The 16,589-nt window shown below is 41.7% G+C and overlaps 1 protein-coding gene across 1 annotated transcript; it reads left to right on the forward strand.

The window, feature by feature from the left end:
* Positions 1–10,505: 10,505 nt before the first annotated feature.
* On the forward strand, positions 10,506–12,452 carry LOC137028132 (granzyme G-like). The gene is made up of 5 exons (XM_067396896.1): positions 10,506–10,625; positions 10,732–10,882; positions 10,989–11,121; positions 11,931–12,185; positions 12,297–12,452. Exons 1-5 carry the CDS (start codon positions 10,565–10,567, stop codon positions 12,450–12,452), a joined length of 756 nt encoding a protein of 251 aa, XP_067252997.1. The 5' UTR covers positions 10,506–10,564.
* Positions 12,453–16,589: the final 4,137 nt, after the last annotated feature.

The raw sequence follows: 16,589 nt of genomic DNA on the forward strand, positions 1-16,589 counted from the left end.
ATGAATGGTAGCTTGACTGTCTTCAGTAAATTCTGCAAAGAATGAAGCCAATACATCCAAAAAAGAGGACAAATAAAGTACTACCCTTAATAATATATTGTTCCAGCCAACTTCAGGGCCCTTAAACCGCATCCTATACAGGAAACCAAGGTTTATAAGTATAAAGAGACCAAGCCAATTCCAGCAGGTCCAAATGATATGCTTACAAACAGACACTGAGCGTAAAGCAACACCCGCCTGACCTGCTGCCGCATATAGAGCGTTGGAGCCTGCCTATATCACGAGATAATTGCACCTATCCCAGTAGGAGGCATTGACGCGTACCCATACTCCATCAACACCAGCGAATTAACCTGCTGATGTTGATGAATACGAGCTGAATACAGGTTCTTCCATGTATTTTCGATCTCAGTATGAAGATCAAGAAGGAATGGAAAGCTTACAGTGGTTGGAGGATTATGGCAAAAAAGGAACCTTTCGACGAACAATCCGCAAGCAGTTTCTTTCTTAACCTGCTCCAATGGCAGCTGCAGTCTGCCAGAGTTGCGTTCCATTATCCCACACAGCTGTATATACGCGGGGGCAGGGTGGCTTTGAGGATTCAAGAAGCTCACCATCTTCATCCTCATCAGCCATCTCCTGCTCTCTTGTTTGGCTTAGAACAAGAAAAGCAATTGCTGCTGAATCTAATGATGTCAAAGACAACACATCATCATATTCACACAGCATCTCTCCCGTCAGCCGTCGAAGGTCCGAGGAATTTTACCCCTTCAACTCTTCAACAAGCTACAGTTGAGAACCCCATGATCTAGGCTGTTTCTCAATATGCATTCTTCAGCGATCTTGCGTCCTTGTGTTCTTGCTCTACATCATCATCAACCGTCGAAGTTCATTTCAATTCTCAAGAATGCAAGAACAGAGAACACATGAAAGTACCCGGATGTTTTCTTGATATCGAGGATGCATCGAATGCAAACTTGAGAGAATCGAACAGTTAAAAATCCCAGAAGACACTGCGGGCGGTCAACATACGGAAGCCTGAAAGCTTTAAAGTTCTCGTTCTCACTTATGAGATTCCTGCTACAAGCTCACAAATACGTGACGCAAATACTGTACTCTGCCTCAGCAAGAGTAAGACCTGAACCATTAGGTGCAGCTGCCGGTCCTTCTCCTCTCGAGAAGTCTTACCTTAATACCGGTTTGATAACGCTTGCTTTCAAACAAAACAGTCCCTAAAGACGAAAAAAATACTGACTGCTTCTCTAGGCGCTCCTTATATACTTCCGCAATGATGACATCATAGGCTGTCGCTGGCCAATAGGATTGTCATGATTTGATAATATGTTTTTTGATAACATATAAATAGGTTTTCAGATACCGGTTCACGAGGAGGAGTTCCCCATATGCGTTCAAACATAGTGTAGAGTTCCCTTTCGAAAGGGAAAAGCATACTTTCCTGTTGAAATTTGGAGGTAGGGAAGAGTTCAAAGCCCCACCTGTCCCCAATCGCCCCGACAAAATGGTAATAAACTAGGCTGTAAGTTTAACTATTAAAATTTATTAACCCTTTAACACGTACGATCACACCGGTGTGATCATACTTGGCTGGTCCCAGGAGCGTACGATCACACCGGTGTGATTAGAACGTTCAGTGCATTACGTGATCAACTGCCAAATTCAAATGTGCGTGCGCGCTTTAACTGGCGCTAAACCAGAGACGGATGCGCGCAGCGCTTTTCATATATCTCATATATGCAGTGTTTTCAACCAAATAATGTTCATTTCAGGTTTCAGACATTTAAATACACATGAGTACTAACAAAACAATATATTTAGAGTTTGTAAAATACACAATGATGTCTATAGAAGCGGAAATAACAACCCTTTCCATTATAACTTGTTTAATTCATATCAGATACACATTGTGAAAGGAACTTAAACGCTTACTCTATTCTTCCCCAGTTCACCGGCACACTTACTTTCATGTATTTCGGGAGAAGTGGATAAATTCACGGGTTTTACTGTAAATCCAACAGATCCGATTCTCTGCGCGGTGCAAACTAACATGGCGGCGCCCATCGCTCATATGCTCAACTAACATGATCGTTATAAAGGTGTTTAAACAGCAAAACACATCCACTTGCACATATTTGGCAATCGGAATATTAGATATTTCATGCTATAGTTAACAAATTTGTGAATATTTTGAATAAAAAAGGAAAAATTTAATGAAAGCAGATCATCAGTCATACAGCGCTGCGGTGTGTCACGTAACAAGCAATGATGCGTCACCATGGAAAGCATAAAGTGATACCTTCTAAATAACGGTCGCCTTAAAAAAAACTCACGCTGGGGGCTCAGCCAGAATATTTGAAACTTACGTGCGAAAGGGTTAAAATGTATTTCATTAACATCAACTGTATTAAAAACTTTCAAATAGAGAAAATAAGTGCAACTGTATTATCACTTTGCATGAAGACTTAAATAATAATACATAATAAAATAATAATAATGTAAGTGTTACATTTTGCCTCTGATAACATCAAATTCAGAGAAAATTAAAGTGTGGACTAGTTGTGCTTTTTTTCACTTTGCAAAATGCTAGCAAAAAGAACAAACAAAATTTACAAAAAAAAAATATCATCTTATTCACTATTTTAGTGGCTGCAATGAGCCTGTTTTGTAGTTCACATCTTTTCAAAGCGAGGTTGTAGGCTTGATACTGCCACTCTCAAGTCATGTTCAATCTTAAAGGGGTACTTCACCCCTGGAAAGATGAATGTGTATTCAAAATTGGTCATTTATGTAGTAGAAATGTGAAATTATTTTTGAATTTGGAGCTTTCTAGACTGAGAAAAGGCAGAAAATGTATTTTTGACTAATGTGGATGAAAGACAACAACTCCCATAATGCACTTGTTTTGCTGCCCTTGCGAGGCCACGCCCAAACCACGCCTAGCGGTTACAGGCGGTATTCAGGAAGATTCAAACAAATAAATCGTGAGTTAGTTCATACATTTACAGCGAAATGGTGCTAAATTGCTTTGTACCTGGATGTACACCCAAAACCAGGAAAGGACAAGTAAGTTTCCATCATTTACCGATTAAGTTAAAGATTTGGAGCGATGTAAACAGTGGCTGCGGGCCATCAAACACCCGAAGTTTGGAGATGACACCGTTATAGAAAACCTAAAAAAACGCAGAATATGTAGTCTCCATTTCAAGCACAAGGACTACGAACCAAATATCTTTGCAATGAAGAGAACCATTCTGAAGGACACCGCGATAACATCTATATTCACTTTCCCAGAGGACAAACAGCCTGGCCTGATCTATGTCCGTGAGTAACCACAAACGCGCATATGTATGGGCGTGGTGAAAAAATGCGGAACTACCTGCTATTACTTGCTGTAGTTTTGACCCTCTGGCCAAAAAAGCCTCCGATGACGCAAAATGACGATTTTTGCGTCATCGGAGGCTTTTTTACAGAATAAAACTGCATAAATCTCTCATCTCGGGCTGATATGAAGGGGGAAAGCACGCTAATTCGAAAATACTAGTGGTATTCTACTAATACAAAGCTTAATGCTAAATCCTGAAGTAACCCTTTAAGATGAGATCTGTATTTTGTTTTCAGCGAAGCAACCGCTGAAAATCCCATCTCACAGAGATAAGCAAAAGGAAAAAGAATGGTCAGACTCCCTTGCCCAATGAGTGGATACTCTTTCTCCACTCCAAGCCAGAATTCACTCAGTGTCTGAAATGGAAACGTCTCGGGTTACGAGTGTAACCCCTGTTCCCTGAGTAAGGGAACGAGACGCTACGTTGAGTGACGTGATGGGAACCCTCTGTGTTTTGTGTTCGTGAAGCACCTCTGTATCCAACCAATGAGAAAGACGTGACGTCAGAGGCGGGTGACGTCACGGATCAGGAAGCTATAAAGCATACCCGGAACAAAGCACGCTAGCTTCTGTAATATGTCTGAAGCAAGTGCTCCAGGTATGTAGGAGGTACGGCAATGTGACGTAGCGTCTCGTTCCCTTACTCAGGGAACAGGGGTTACACTCGTAACCCGAGACGTTCCCTTTCGTGGGAACTATCAACGCTATGTCGAATGACGTGATGGGAACGCTATCCCAACTACGCCGTGTCTCCGAGTGCCTGGCTGTTGTCTTGTAGAACTCTGGCACCCGGAGTAACATTTAGGTTGAGATTATAAATGCCGCACCACATATGTCGTCCAGAGAGACTCCGGACAAGAGCGCTTTAGATGCAGCCATACCTCTCGTGGAATGAGCACGCACGATTAAGGGACATGGGCTTCATACGCTAGTGAGATGGCCTCAACCACCCACTTACTCATCCTCTGCTTGGATGCCTCTCTTAGGGGACCCATAACACACAAATAACTGATCTGTTTTTCTCCACAGGGCAGCTCTGTGGATGTAAGCATCCACAGAGCCTTCTGAAAACTTTTGAAAACTTTTCTTGAAGGAACTGTAGCACATAGCTGATAGGAGACTGGACAGGGTCCAAATTACGTTGTTCACACCATGTAGCGAACAATTTCCATTTATATGAATACAACTTCCTCGTGGAGGGAGGTCTGGAGTGAAGTATGGTCTCCACAACCTCGGTTGGGAGACCAGATTCTTTGAGCCCTGCCCCATCAGAGGCCAGGCCCACAGTTTCCACATTTCTGGACGGGGATGGAGAATTGTACCGCCCGCTTGAGACAAGAGGTCTTGTCTGAGAGAAAGCTCTAGGGGAGAGCCGCTTAGTAGTGACATTATGTCTGAAAACCATATCCTGGTCAGCCAGTAAGGGGCCACCAATATTAGGTCGACCTTCTCCTGGCGGACCTTCTCCAGAACTCCCGGGAGCAGCCTCGGCCACGTCTGTAGCATAGCGTCCAGCCCTAGAGGTGCCGGGTGCAGTAGGGAATACCACAGAGGGCACTGAGCTGACTCCTCTGTGGCAAATAGATCGACTTGAGCTCGACCGAAAGTTTTCCATACCAACTCCACCACCTCGGTGTGGAGTTTCCATTCCCCCGGTCTCGCGCCCTGCCTCGACAGGGCGTCCGCTCCCACATTCAACCGCCTGGGGATGTAAGCTGCTTTTAGCGAGAGGAGCTTTCCCTGGGACCAGAGGAGGATGCGACTGGCCAACTTTGATAACAGGCGAGACTGCAAACCCCCCTGATGGTTGATGTACGAGACCACCGCAGTGTTGTCCGTGCGGACCAACACATGGTGATCTCTCAGGTCTGGGAGGAAGTGTTTCAATGCAAGAAACACCGCCATCATCTCCAGCAGATTTATGTGCCAGGAGCGCTGATGGTCCTCCCAGAGACCCTGAGCCGAGCGACCACTCATGATCGCCCCCCAGCCCATGAGGAAAGCATCTGTCGTAAGCATTATACGACGACCAGAAGTCCCCAGCACGGGTCCCTGGGATAGGAACCAAGGCTTTTTCCACATGACCAGAGCACGAAGGCATCGCCGCGTGACTTTGATCATGCAAAAAGGATTTCCCCTCGGGGGAAACCGCTTGGTCCTGAGCCACCACTGTAAGGGTCTCATGTGCAGGAGGCCAAAAGTAATAACGGTGGACGCGGCTGCCATCAGAACCAACAGTCTCTGAAACTGTTTTACAGTGAGTGACTGGCCTAATTTCACCCCATTCACAGCCCAGAGAATGGAACTCACACGAGCAGGGGACAACTGCGCCTGCATCGTGGTGGAATCCCAGATTACTCCTAGATAGTTTGCAACCTGACTCGGGACCAGCACACTCTTTTTGGTGTTGAGCCTCAGCTTAAGCCTTTTCATGTGTGACAGGACAACATCTCGATGTTGAACTGCTAATTGTTCTGTTTGAGCTAGTATCAACCAATCGTCGATATAGTTCAGTACACGGATGCCCTGGAGTCTCAGCGGAGCCAGTGCTGCATCCACGCACTTCGTGAACGTGTGGGGTGAGAGGGATAGGCCGAAGGGAAGAACCCTGTATTGGTAAGCTTCGCCCCCGAAAGCAAACCTGAGGAACTTCCTGTGAGAAGGATGGATGGATACATGGAAGTATGCGTCTTTCAGATCTATCGCTACAAACCAGTCCTCGGACCTGATCTGAGGGATGATCTGTCTGGGTGTAAGCATTTTGAACTTCAGCTTCTTTACGGATCGATTTTGCACACGTAAATCTATGATCGGACGCAACCCTCCATCCTTCTTCGGAACAATGAAGTAGCGGCTGTAAAAGCCCGACATTTTGCTGAGAGGGGAAACCCTTTCTATAGCCCCTTTTTGCAAAAGCGTCGTAACCTCCTGTTCCATCACCAGAGACTGCTCTGGGGTTACCACTGTGGGAAGCACCCCTTTGAACTTGGGTGGTCGAGAACCAAACTGAATTCTGTACCCCTGTTCTATCATGAGCAGCACCCACTTTGAAATGTTCGGGAGACTTTTCCATTCTTCCAAATATTCTACTAATGGAACCAGTCTCTCGAGACTGGTCTCTGGTGTTTTTTGAGCACTTGGCTCGTCTATCTGATGTGGCGCACCGGCAGACAAACGAATTACGTGCTGACCGACCCTCCTCGGAGGATCGACAGAGACCGCTGTGCCCTGACGCACACTGGGTGGCAGGGTTGACAGGACGGTGCCCTGAGGGCAACGGGGAGGACCCGATATCCGAATCGCCCCGGAGGGGGCTGCCCTCGAGAGATCCTGCATCATAGATGCCAGGACGTCTTCCGGGAGATAATGACTGTCCTCAGATCCGTCCTAACCCCGGAAGGCTTCGCCTGTGCCGCCCGACTCGGTCCCCAAGATTTTTGTGGGGGAGCACGGGAGGCGACACTGGCCTTCTGTTGCGTCCTGTGCGCTGAGGAGCTGGCTGTCGACAGAAGCTGCTCCCGCCCAGCAGCCTCGGGGGGATGAGAGCGGCGGGAATACTTTTTGAGAAAGCCGCTGTTTGTTTCCGTGTCTCCTGAAACCTGTCGACGACCAGGTCAGCAGGAGACAGCGGCGCGTCCATGAGCGTGTTCTTGTCTCTTTCTTTAATATCAGAGAGGTTGAGCCAAAGATGCCTCTCCGTGGCCACCAGGGCTGCCATAGAGCGGCCGATGGACTTGGCCGTCTCCTTGGTGGCCCGGAGAGCTAGATCTGTCGCCTTTCTTAGCTCATGAATTGCCTCAAAGGACACTTCCCCACTCTCATCAATTTCCCCCAGCAGATCGGCTTGATATGCCTGTAAGATTGACATAGTATGAAGGCATGCAGCCGCCTGACCTGCTGCCGAATAACCCTTGCCCACCAAGCTGGAAGTTGTCTTTAGGGGCTTGGTGGGCAACGTCGGGGTCTTGAGGGACGATGCCGACTCGGGCAAGAGATGGCTCGCAAGCGTCTCTTCGATCCGAGGCATCGCCCCATAGCCATAATGTTTTAGGCCAACAATATTACTATACAGAGATGTCTGTGGACTGTATAGCCGATACTGGACCGGTCTCTTCCACGACCTCGACACCTCGGGAAAAAACGGCAGACCCCGATGCTGGGGTAGTGACCGTGCAGGGAGAAACCTTTCGTCTAGCTTGCTTTTTGGTTTACTATCAGGTCTCTCCGCGGGCCAGTCAATATTTAATTTTTCTACAGCTCCCTCGAGAGCCGCCTGTGCATGCTCAACCCCCAGGCATCTGACGCACATCTCGTGTGTGTCTCCTTCCACAATGAAACGCGGACAAGGAGGAGCACACTTCTTAAACTGCTGCTTTTCCGCCATTCTTATATATATATATATATATATATATATATATATATATATATATATATATATATATATATATATATATATATATATATATATATGTCTTATTTGTGCTTGGGAACTCTTGTCCTCGAACGAAGAGACCACAGCGTGTATGATAGACAATACAACAATAAATAAGACAGACAGATACAGATAGCACTTGCTGAAGACAACAGAAGCTAGCTTGCTTTGTTCCGGGTATGCTTTATAGCTTCCTGATCTGTGACGTCACCCGCCTCTGACGTCACGTCTTTCTCATTGGTTGGATACAGAGGTGCTTCACGAACACAAAACACAGAGGGTTACCATCACGTCATTCGACGTAGGGTCGATAGTTCCCACTAAAGGGAACCTCAGCCTAAGAGTGGAGTCGCTCGTCATCTCAACGAATCGGTCCTCTTCTGCAGGGCTGAAATCTGCAGGTGCTGCAGATAGAATATGAATTGACAACAGTCTTTTTAAGACATACATTAAAGATAACATACATTAAAAATAAATTAACAATATATGACTACAATAAAAAAAATCAAGTCAATAAAATTAAAATACCAACCTGCTGTATTGAATGGATCGATAATCCAGTCATACTGGACGATGTTGTTTGGAAAGTATTTTTTAAACAATTCTGTCAATGTAGAGATGTGCTGTTTGATACATGGGATCACTGTGGTGGCTTCAGAAGTACTGGTTTCAGCAATTTCTCAAAGGCATCAGTACTTCTTTGCTCAAGGTGCCTGCCCCATACCTCGAGCTTTCGGATGAATGCAGTGATCTTGTCTGCTAGGTGAGGTAGATGCTTGTCTCTGCCTTGAAGTTGAATATTTAATTCGTTCAGCTTTCCAAATACATCGCTAAGATAGGCCAGTTTCATCAGAAATTGTTCATCACTGAACTTGCCTGCAGTGTCATACATGCGTTCCTCTTCCAAAAAGGCCCTAATCTCTGCTCTAAGCTCAAAAACTCGCGACAACACTTTGCCTCGGGACAGCCACCTTGCCTCGCTGTGAAATAACACAGCTGTATGATCAGCTCCCATCTCCTCACAAAGTGTGGAGAACATTCGCGCTTTCAAGGGTCGGGTTTTGATTAAATTGACCACAGCTACAACGTCCGTCAAGTCCTTGTTTAGTTCGGGGCTGAGCTGCTTTGACGCGAGCGCCTCCCTGTGAATAACACAGTGTGTCCATTGCGCTTGTTGAGCGACCCGCTTTATAAGTGCCTGCATTCCTTTCCTTCTTCCTGCTATGGTCTGAGCACCATCGGAGCAAAAGCCTAAACAGTTTTCCCATTTCAGATCATGTTCTATGAGATAACTGTCAAGAATCTTAAAGAGTTCATCAGCTGTCGCCCTAGTTTGGACATATCTGCAAAACAGCAAATCCTCTCTCAGTGACTCAGAATATACAAAGCGGACATATGAAATGAACAAACAATCTTGATTGCTGACAGTAGCCATATCTACTTGCAGTGCAAATCGTGTGTCTCTGAGTTTTTCCACGAGTTGTTCCTCGATTTCATCTGAAATGTCGTGTATTCGTCGTGCAACTGTGTCGTTTGACAGGGATATAGCTTTCAATTTGGCAGTGCTTGTCTCTTCCAGCATAATTGACACCATGTCCTGAGCAGCGGGGGGAATGAGCTGCTCGGCTATCGTATGTGGTTTCTTGCACTGGGCAATCCTGTACGCAACTTTGAAAGACGCCATTTGTGCATTTCTATTAACTGCTGTAGATTTTAGCATTCGACTTTCTTGTTGACGGTATTCCGAGAGTTTTCTTTGGAAGAAGTCAACCGACTTATTAATGTGTTCGGGGTGTTTTGTCTCTAAATGTCATCTTAATTTGATGGGCCTCATGCTATCTGCTGCTAATGTTTTGAGGCAGAGAACACACACAGCTCTCTCATCGGCCCCCACCGCAACAACCGTAAATACAAGACCAAGATATGCCTCATCATATTTTCTTTTCGGCTGGCTTTTTGGTTGATTAGGTCCACTGTCTGTCTTGGTTTTCTCTGCTGGTGTCGAATCTCCAGTTTTCTTATCATTCCATGTCACAAACTTATCCATTGCTACCTTTTATACCCGCTACCACCTCTCCACATTAAAGCTTGTGTTTGCTTCAATTAACATGCCGACGTTAACGTTAAATCATTCTCGTAGACTACTATGGTGCCACGTGACATTTTCTTTGCAGTCTAATGTTGTTTTAAGTAAGGCTTGCATTTAAATGTGCCGCTGTTTTGTTTTTAGTGTATGGTCAATAAATAAAGGAATTCATAGAGATGAATAATTAGTAGAGATAAAAATGACCAAATTTCTCTCCCGTTTGCCGTGCCCCACTTGTCATGTCTCTATTCCCCACCAGTGGGGCGCTCCCCACACTTTGAGAAACGCTGACATAGAAGGTCTTTCAGCCATAATGACAACTAATTGTAAGGATAATCCTTGTATATCCTGGATCAAAATGATTTGGTACGATATTTGGAATGATATTGTTTTTAAGGGTCACAAACTGCATACCAGCTATATTCTGAGCTGTAAAATATTCCAGTACCAAAATGCATGCATACATGTCTAATTCTTATCGTCTATCATTAGACTGAATGCAAGACTGGAAAGATTAACAGGAACATTATCTTTTCATCACTCTGTTACTCATACCGCAAGAAGAATAAAGACTCTAGTGACTCCACCCCCATTTACAGTATATTTATACAGTGTTTTGCCATGAGAAATCAGTGTCATCTTCATCATGACCATCAACATCTCTCTGCTCCTGCTGGCCTCTCTGCTGCCACACCTGACCTTCACTGGTGAGACTGGTGATTATATAACAGTATATTATGATGATTTTTAAGATGATGTTTAATTTTATGTGCTGAATAAGTTGACTGACAGCACTATCTCTCTTTCTCTCAGCTCATGTGAATGTTGGTATAGTGAACGGTACAGAAGCCAAACCTCACTCCAGACCTTACATGGTTTCTCTTCAGAAGAACAGGAATCATATCTGTGGTGGATTCCTCATTTCTGATGAGTTTGTCTTGACTGCCGCACATTGCTGGAATGGGTAAGAGCTTGTTTAGGAAACATTTTTGACTGACACAACGACTGCAGTGCAACCACACAGTGTATCATATGACATAAATGACCATCATGACTTTCTCTTTTAACAGAAAAGAGGTTCTGACGGTTGCGGTTGGTGCTCATGACTTAAGCAAGAGTTCAGATCGCATCGATGTGCTGTCCTACAAACCGCATCCAGAAAATTTATTCAATCCTTATCGGAATGACATCATGCTTTTGAAGGTGACAACCTGTAATATTTTTAGTTTTTAGTTATTCAAATAGTTTCTGATCAGGAAACAGTAGCTAAAATGTGACATTTAAATTTATTTTGCAATTACTTGCTGTAAGAAATAACAGAAAGGATTAAATTTTTTTCTAACGTATAGAAAAATGCCAAAAAAGAGTCTATGTCCTACTTTTTTTCTTTGTTTTTGCTATGTGTAGGGGAAAAAAGAAAGAAAAAAGGGTAAAATGCAGAATATCTGAAAGATCATTGATAAATTCATTGTCATTTCTATACACAGCAGAAAGAAAAAAATAATAGTGTAGGAAATAGGCTTTTTAAAAGTGCTCCGGTAATGCAGTTTTTAAGGTTGCTAATTTTGTTTTGGAGGTCTCCTTTTACATATATCAAAAACACTTTAATTTTCTCATAATATACATGGCATATCACATTTCTCAGAGTGTGAAAATGTTTCGTTCAAAGATTTTCTCTCTTTAAACTCCTTTCCGTGAGTCTTCTCTACTCTGATTGGTCAAACGCCTACAGTAGTATGCTGTGATTGGTCTATAGTTAGAAATTAAATGCCTATTACCATATCTTAATTTCAACTCTGGGAGCTTTCTCAGCACTTATACATTGTGATACAAGCAGTATAGCAAAACAGGGGCACTTTATGAGGCACTTAAAGTAAAACATGCATAAAATATGCAAGAAAATTCACCTTGGCCTTCAGGGCTTTAACCTCACAAACAGCAGTATAATCAACTGAAGTTCAGTCTTGATGATTAAATCTTTTATTATTAACGGTTGTGTTTTTGAATTACAGCTACAGGAAAAAGTCGAACCAAAGAAAAATGTTAAATGGATATCCTTACCAAAGAAAGATGAAGACATGGGAACAGATACTGTCTGTAGTGTTGCCGGCTGGGGAGGAGAGATGATTAATAGCCTACCGACTAATCGTCTAATGGAGGCAAATGTGTATATAATGAACAACACAGAATGTAGCAATAAATGGGGAAAGTACCACTACAAAGAATCACAGATGATGTGCACATATGGCCATGGTGGATTCTGCAATGTATGTACAAAGATGATTCACACACTTTAATAGTTATGTTAATTTCTGAACTTAAGTTTAAACTGATACAGTATGCACTTTAGTGATGTGTTGATCTCTGTTTCTTCACAGTACGATTCAGGAGGTCCTTTGGTTTGTGGAAACACTGCAGTTGGTGTCACATCATTTGCATATGAAAAGCTCTGCAATTCACCTGACTATCCTAATGTGTATACTAAGATTTCACCATATCTTGAATGGATCGACAACATAACTAATGTGAAGTGAGTTAAGTTCTTAAATTCTTACGTATGTAACTTTCAATAAAGTATCACATGGCAAGCATCATGTATTCAAAGAGTCCTCATTGTCAACCATATATAATGACAATATTACATGGGAGGCACAAAAGTAATTTTACATTAGTTCACTTGGTGGCCATTTTGGTTACATCTTTAATTTTCATTTATTCAAGTGGCTCATATCAATTTAAATGAGAAAAGACTAAACATTGCAAAACCATTGGTCAATATTAGGAATAAAATCAGGCAAATATGGTATTATAAATTCAGCTTCTTTAGCTCAAAGTATTACAGGTATGGTTATATACAAATGCACAACAAGGAAGATTCAAGAATAACAGTCTTTTAAGAAATCCACAAACTGATGAACAGGAAACACAACCACACATAGCACAAACGATACCAGACAATACTGAACTGAAAACACAGGGCTTAAATACACAGACAAACTAGGTGGGTGATTGAACACAGCTGGTGGTGATAATGAAGGTGATCAGTAACTAAGGTAACAAACTAGTGGCGGGAAATGGTCCAAACAGGGTGAACGTAACACAAAGCCTACAAAAGAATAATAATACGACAAAGTAGTCAAAATAAAACAAAAGGAGTGGCCAATTTTATGCACCCTTAGAATGTCTTTTTGAGAGCTGCAAATCCTTTGACATCTTTTAGTCAAACTCTTCTGAGAATATGAAGAGGAACTATTGTAAGATATCTCAGTCAGCATTTGTATTACACAATTCTTCCACTAAAAGTATGAAACAATGTTATACAATATACACATTAAAACAACTGAGAGGTGAAGTGAATAACATTGATTATATCATTACAACGGCACCGGTCAAGGGCTGGGATATATCAGGCAGACACTGAAGTCTTAAATTTCATGAGTTGGAAGCAGGAAAAATGGGCAAATAAAAAGATCTTAAAGGATTAGTTCACTTTAAAATGAAAATTACCCCATGATTTACTCACCCTCAAGCCATCCTAGGTGTGTATGACTTTCTTCTTTTCAATCAGAGTTATATAAATAATCACCCTGATGCTCCAAAGCTTAATTAAGGCAGTGCACGGAAGGTGGTCTGGTGGAAGATAGTTATTTTACTTTATACCATGTTAAATATTGATATTTTACTTACACAAATGCTTCGCTCAAAAACTCAAGACGAAAGATTGCTCAAAACTGCACATACATCGAACGCCTGTATATACGTACAAGTGAAATGAAGTAAACTTTGCAAGGCTGTGCGTTCGACTGTGCTATACATGTAAAAAAAAACTAATTATATCCTGGGCTTAATTCACTTGAGCATCCTAATGTGTATACTAAGATTTCAGCATATCTTCAATGGATCCATGAACAAATTTGAAACGTTGTGTCTCCATGGAATTATAAAAAAGGAAGAATAATGATAATAAACCTTCCATAAACCTTCTTTAAGAAAACATATCATATGGTAAGCATCAGTTATAGTCAAGGTGTTTTCATTGTCACCATATATAATTTAGGCAACATCCTCACTGTCCAGTCATGCATGCAGACTCCCATTGCATGGAGAAAAACTTAAATACCCCAAAACGCTAGCTAAAAATTACAGTAATAAAAAAAATTATAATAATTAAAAAAAAATAAAAAAAAATAAAACAGGAATAATATCATTGTGCTGCTTCATAAAAATGTATTCATATTTTATTTTATAATTAAAACAGTTTTTCAGACAGGTCAAAATAAATAAATAAATAATAACAATAATAATAATAATAATATAACAACATTCCTGGAAAAGCTGCCATGATTTGTGTTGTAAAATAAAGAGCTTTGTAAAATCTTGGCAAGTCTTAGAGATCTAACCACAGATAGTGTGTCAGTTTTACTAAGCTCTCAACTGATTTCTCACCTCTCAGAATTTACAATAAATATTATCAAGTAATTAGCAAATCAAGTCTGGAGTCTTTTGTCACGAGTCCGAGTCATTAAAAAAAAAAAAAAAAATTCTCATAATCAAATCCTATTTTTTATCCTTGTTGTATTATATAGACAAAATAATATGATCTTTCTATAATTTGTTTTATTTGAAATTAAGGTCCTATGATGTAAGGGATAATGTACATCCAGTTTGTTACTTTATAATCCATTACAATGTACAAAACAGTCGTCCTGGCAACACGAGTGGTCATTTTCAATACAGTCGCTAAGTGGAGCAAGATGGCGCCAAAGAGTCACGGTTTGTTATACAGCTTAGTTGTTATTGAGGAAAGTCATTATCAGAAAATATCAAACTTCGGAATGTTTAAGAATGTCAAAAAAAAAAAAACTCTACACATGCTGATTTTGATACGTTAAAATATGAGCTTTAAGTAATAAATGGATTAACATCTCTTTCTATCTCTCTCTCTTATGGACACACATTAAGAAATAGAAAAACTGCAAATAATATTTGAATTATGATTTTTAACTGCAACCGCTGCCCTCTGTCAGTCAAATAATAGCAGTAGATGGGAACTTCAACTATAACAGTAAATAAAACTTGCTTAGACAAATCAAAATTAAAACCTGCAGCTCGTGACGACACATTAATGTCCTAAGACACGAAACGATCGGTTTGTGCGAGAAACCGAACATTATTTATATCATTTTTACCTCTAATACACCACTATGTCCAACTTCGTTCAGCTTCCTGTTAGTGAGGTCAAAAAACGCGTTCTGAATACGGCAGTGATGTCTCGCCCATATATAGGTCAGAACGCGTTCTGAATACGGCAGTGATGTCTCGCCCATATAATTCAATGAGCGCGAGACATCACTTCCGTTGTCAGAGCGCGATCTGACCTCACTAGCCGGAAGCTGAACGAAGTTGGACATAGTGGTGTATTAGAGGTAAAAAATGATATAAATACTGTTCGGTTTCTCGCACAAACCGATCGTTTCGTGTCTTAGGACATCAATGTGCCGTCACGAGCCGCAGGGTTTAATTTGGACTTGTCTATGGAACTATTTGTCTATGTGACTAACCTTTGTGGATGCGATGTCTCATAAAATTTGATGATGTTGTTCCAGTGTCTTTAATTGGCTTCCCACATTCTGTGCATCTAGCCGATCTGATGTGTTAATAAACCCAAACGAAAGAACATGTGGCACGGTGGCTCCCGTCATGTTGCATGGGACTTTTATGACAGTTCGGAGTTTACGCGTATGGACATCTGATGGACATACGTAATCAAATTCTATGACAAAAGTCCAATCTACCACAAGTTCGACACATAAGGAAATGTGACGCAGATATTATAAAACCATTTAAGCACAACACAAATTCTTTATTTATTATATCAGTAGTTAAGGGTAAAAGACTTGAGTTTTTAAAATATTCCGAGTCTTTTGTGCCAAGTCGGATCAAGTCTGGAGTCATCTCAGGTCGGGTCCGAATCCGAGTCTGAAGTCTGTTCAAATGCGACTCGAGTGCGACTTGAGTCCAAGTCTCTAACTCGAGTGCCCATCTCTGTTAAATACCATCATCAACACTGAGAAGAACTTCGTCACGCCTCGTTGCGTCACGCCTCGATTTTGACAGGATCGCCCTCTATTACTCGTACTGAAATTAATACGGATTCTACCTTTTGTTTTGTTTCTGCCATTAAGTGGAACGTTAACATTTTTAATGGTATCGTTTGCAGCCAGGGAATAGAAGCTATTTTATCGCATCGCATGATCATTTTATTTATTTATTTTCCCTGAAGTTTTGTAGAATTTCATTTACAATGTTGATCTGTTTACCGTGTCGCACGCTGTACGCTCACCGCTGCTTCAGCCATCGTATGAATATCCAAATAAATCTATGTGATCAACACACTGAGAAAGTCGATTCATTTATTTGTTGGAAACATTTAAATGGTGCTTTAACGAGCATATTGAGGAGGCCTACAACTTGTCATTGTAATTCCCCTTTTCCATGATCACAGATGAGGAGAATCAGAGATTATGGGTCAAATTCAGCAGACAGACGGACACGAACACACTGTATTTTTATACTTATTTTAACAAATGACAACCACACTAAGCAATTACCTACCTTTATAAAACCGTTATGAAGAAAATGTATAAAATGCTTGCATTTTAAGTGATACT

This window comes from Chanodichthys erythropterus, chromosome 10, assembly GCF_024489055.1.
Source record: "Chanodichthys erythropterus isolate Z2021 chromosome 10, ASM2448905v1, whole genome shotgun sequence".
In the NCBI taxonomy this organism is placed as follows: domain Eukaryota; kingdom Metazoa; phylum Chordata; class Actinopteri; order Cypriniformes; family Xenocyprididae; genus Chanodichthys; species Chanodichthys erythropterus.

What these genes read in the sequence shown, in the direction of transcription:
- LOC137028132 (XM_067396896.1), top strand. Translation starts at nt 10,565, where the DNA reads ATGACCATCAACATCTCTCTGCTCCTGCTGGCCTCTCTGCTGCCACAC. An exon ending in GCCGCACATTGCTGGAATGG is followed by an intron (nt 10,883 to 10,988) that starts GTAAGAGCTTGT and finishes CTCTTTTAACAG; the next exon opens with AAAAGAGGTTCTGACGGTTG. An exon ending in GCCATGGTGGATTCTGCAAT is followed by an intron (nt 12,186 to 12,296) that starts GTATGTACAAAG and finishes GTTTCTTCACAG; the next exon opens with TACGATTCAGGAGGTCCTTT.